General features: G+C 36.5%; 1 protein-coding gene across 1 annotated transcript; it reads right to left on the bottom strand.

Annotated features, from left to right (window-relative positions):
• Window positions 1–450: 450 nt before the first annotated feature.
• LOC134841855 (uncharacterized) lies at window positions 451–1,050 on the bottom strand. The gene is made up of 2 exons (XM_063857895.1): window positions 943–1,050; window positions 451–651 (listed from the first exon to the last, which is right to left on the bottom strand). The coding sequence occupies exons 1-2, from the start codon at window positions 1,048–1,050 to the stop codon at window positions 451–453; spliced, it is 309 nt and encodes a 102-aa protein (XP_063713965.1).
• Window positions 1,051–1,503: the final 453 nt, after the last annotated feature.

Genomic DNA, 1,503 nt, shown 5'->3' on the forward strand with positions numbered 1-1,503 from the left:
ATCTTTCACAAAAAACTTGCTTGTTTGTTCAACATGTCAAGTTTCTGCTTTATGAAAATATTTAAGATAGCTTTTCAAAACCAATTCGTTCAGAAATCCAGCACCTTACAGAGCTTAATTATTATGAAGTTACCATTTTAGAAGCCGATTTGAATTGTCACTATAAAGCTAGAAGTCTGTTTACAGGTGCCATACAATAGGAAAGTGAAAAAAGTCCGGACAGTTTCACGACTTAAGTAAAATAAAATGACTACTTTCATTAACATTTGAAAATTGTTTGGCGGTAAAACTGTCCAAGCCAGAACTATATGTTCCAATGTCAGAATGTTTGCAAGTCCCAGTTTTAATTATTAAATCAATAATGATCAATCGGTTATGGTTTCCTTTTGACATGCTTCTTTAATTGTAGTTGTTTTGCACTTGTCTTCATTCAGTGTCTTCTAGAGTCTCCTAGGAGTACTCTGCCTCGTTAATCATGGACATGAACTGCTGGAAAGAAAGCAGGTGACGGGAGTCCTGGGATGGAGAGAACTCGGAGAAGATGCTGTGCAGCTCCTCGTCTGTCAGTTGTTTTCCGAACTCCCGCAGAATGTTGCCGACGTTATCAGCGCTTATGAGTCCATCGTTATCCGTGTCGAGTACTTTGAACGCCTAATTTTTTCAATATGAACATGATTATATAAGATTGAGAAAAAAACTGACATGATATTTGAGGAGACGTAAAAATTAACCATTACACACTACGAGATATGTTCTCATTTTTACCTTTTCACAGAAATCAAGCAGAAATCACGCAGTCCCAGCAGAATGATGGTTAGCAATAACATTGAGTTGGCTAGGAATTCAGTACATCTTTGCTTGTTTTTCACCTTGTTTAACATATCTTTTCGTTTCATTTGGCTTATTTCTTTTTAATATTTCGGGAATTTTTTTAAAAAGTACCTTGTCCAGTTCGTCTTCCGTGACAGGGTCGCAGAACTCGTCCAGTAGATCTCTAACAAAATGAGGGAAGTCCACAATCGAGGACTCCCCTGATGGTCTCTTTGTCATTGCTCACTACCATTCGCTGCTTGTTCTTCTCCATTATCTCCATGCATTTCTCTCTCGATTTGGAGAATCCCAAATCCTGTAATATTTTGAACAACTTCAACTGTGGAGTTTGTTCATTTTTTGATATTTTTGAAGCACGAGTAATTCAAAAAATCCATGGCTTGGTCCAGACTAAAATTGGCACCCCAAAAATGGTCCCTTGTGTGCGTGTGCGACACTATCAAATTTAATTTCTTGAAAATTATAAAAAGAAAATTGTTCAAGAAAACGTTCTTCCTGCAGTATATTTTTTGGTAAAATGTTTTCTACCATAAGATCTATTATAGTTAGAGATGGATAGCTTGTTGCTAGCTTTTGGAAATGGCTGTGCGTTTGATTATGACAGGAAAAACGAGACGAAATGGTTCATTTAAAAACAAAGATTTTGTTCAGTAAACAGGAGAAAATAGACGA

Source organism: Symsagittifera roscoffensis, chromosome 3, assembly GCF_963678635.1.
Source record: "Symsagittifera roscoffensis chromosome 3, txSymRosc1.1, whole genome shotgun sequence".
In the NCBI taxonomy this organism is placed as follows: domain Eukaryota; kingdom Metazoa; phylum Xenacoelomorpha; order Acoela; family Convolutidae; genus Symsagittifera; species Symsagittifera roscoffensis.

Bases quoted from the DNA above. Each gene is read 5' to 3' on its own strand.
- LOC134841855 (XM_063857895.1), bottom strand. From the start codon at position 1,050: ATGACAAAGAGACCATCAGGGGAGTCCTCGATTGTGGACTTCCCTCAT. The intron at 652-942 runs GTACTTTTTAAA...TGAAAAAATTAG, and splicing joins CGGAAGACGAACTGGACAAG to GCGTTCAAAGTACTCGACAC.